At 44.3% G+C, this 1,933-nt stretch overlaps 1 protein-coding gene across 1 annotated transcript; it reads right to left on the reverse strand.

Moving 5' to 3' along the window:
* Positions 1-636: 636 nt before the first annotated feature.
* On the reverse strand, positions 637-1,044 carry LOC142164033 (uncharacterized). The gene has a single exon (XM_075221198.1). It carries the CDS (start codon positions 1,042-1,044, stop codon positions 637-639), a length of 408 nt encoding a protein of 135 aa, XP_075077299.1.
* Between the last annotated feature and the right edge of the window lie 889 nt (positions 1,045-1,933).

Raw genomic sequence — 1,933 nt, forward strand, 5'->3', positions numbered from 1 at the left:
AGTACACGTGCGACACTTGACAACTCGCTCACGATCTTGCACAACTTGCTCATGTTCTTGCTATGCCAAGTCAGCCTTACCACACTCAAGATCGCTAAGAGAATAGTAGAAAGAACACAAGAGAATTGTTAAAGGAAGCTTTGTATTAGAGAGAACTTGAATTGTTTGCTTGGTGAATTACAAATAGATGGCCCCCTTAATATACTAGTCTCCTAGGGGCTAGAGTGTAAATATTAATAATTACACAATTCCTTAATATTTACAAGATAAGGGCTTTCTCTAGAATTTTCTACAAGCCTAGAAGATTCCAAGGACTTTCCTAGCAAATCCATATGCACCTAGGGTCTTCCAAAGGAAATATCCATACTTCTTTAGAATCTTCTCCTATGTAAGCTTCCATATGGTATTAATATATGCCAAATCGTGCTTATGTGGCATGGTGACGTGGCGGATCATCACACTCTCCCCCACCTAATGTTGCGATGACCGCGGCACAATGTTGCTGTATAAACTCTCGGATCATATCTTTGAATTTCCATAAGTCTTCATATCATTCCCGCGTGCCTCCTCCGGAGATTGCCCCTTCCAATGGACGAGGAACATTGCGGTGGATTTTTTCCCTTGTTTTTACCTGGCCTAGTAATCAATAATAGCCTCAATCTCCCGGTCATGTGAGGCGGTGATAGTAATAGGCGCTCGACTTAATTGGCTCCTACTCGGATCATCCTTGTCTTCATGATATGGATTAAGCATGCTGGCATGGAAGACAAGATAGATTTTAAGATACGATGGCATGTCAAGCTTGTATGAGATCTTTCCTACCTTGGAGACGATCTTAAATGGCCCCTCATACTTGCGAATCAGATTCAGATGTATGCCCGGTAGTGCCTTGAACTGTCTTGGGTTAAACTTTACCATTACAATGTCCCCAACTCTATAGCCCGTGGGACGCCGCTTACGGTCTGCAAACTTCTTCAACTTCTTAGCTGTCTTATCCAAGTAGGACTTAGCAGTGTCAGGTTGATGCTCACATCCTTTGGCCATATGATAAACCCCCAAACTCTTTCCCTCAAACCAACTGGTAATGAATGTGGAGCTTGTGGTTGTTGGTCTGTGACTAGCTCAAATGGTTTCTGCCCCATGGACTGACTCCGCTGCAAGTTATAAGACAATTGAGCAATGTCCAGGAGCCTTGCCTAATCTTTCTGATGCGCGCTTATATAATGCCTCAAGTAGCATTCGAGTAAGGCATTGACCCATTCCATCTGTCTATCCGTCTGTGGGTGGAAACTAGTGGAAAAGTGTAGTTCCGTACCAAGTATGTCGAATAACTCTCTCTAAAAGTTCCTAGTAAAGTGGACGTCTCGATCACTGATAATATGCCTTGGTAAGCCCCAATACTTCACCATGTTCTTAAAGAATAGCTTCGCGGCTTCCTTGGTAATGCAACCTGGTGAGGCGGGCATGAAGGTTGCATATTTAGAAAATCTATCCACGACCACCATAATAGTACCATAACCATCGGACTTCGGTAGAAAAGTGATAAAGTCCATAGTTACGCTCTCCCATGGATGCTCTGCGACTTGTAGCGGTTCCAAAAGTCCTCCAGGTTGTTGTTGCTCAACCTTGTCCTGCTGACAGACAAGATAAGTCTGCACATAACATTCTATGCCATCTCGCATGCGTGGCCAATAGTAGACTGACTCAACCAAGGCCCTAGTGCGACGTTGGCCTGGATGACCAGCCCACATTGTGTCATGAATCTCCCTTATGATCCACCGTCTAATGTCTCCAAACTTAGGCATGTAGACCCGCCGACCCGTGGTAAGCAATATGCTATCTTCTACCCAAAAACGTCTCGTCTTGCCCTGGTTGGCTAACTCGATAAGTTGTTTGGTTGCTGGATCATGTTGCATGCCTTCTTTTATAGCCT

Source organism: Nicotiana tabacum, chromosome 9 (assembly GCF_000715075.1).
Source record: "Nicotiana tabacum cultivar K326 chromosome 9, ASM71507v2, whole genome shotgun sequence".
NCBI lineage: Eukaryota > Viridiplantae > Streptophyta > Magnoliopsida > Solanales > Solanaceae > Nicotiana > Nicotiana tabacum.

Excerpts from the sequence above, each read along its gene's own strand:
- LOC142164033 (XM_075221198.1), bottom strand. The coding sequence starts at position 1,044 with ATGGCCAAAGGATGTGAGCATCAACCTGACACTGCTAAGTCCTACTTG.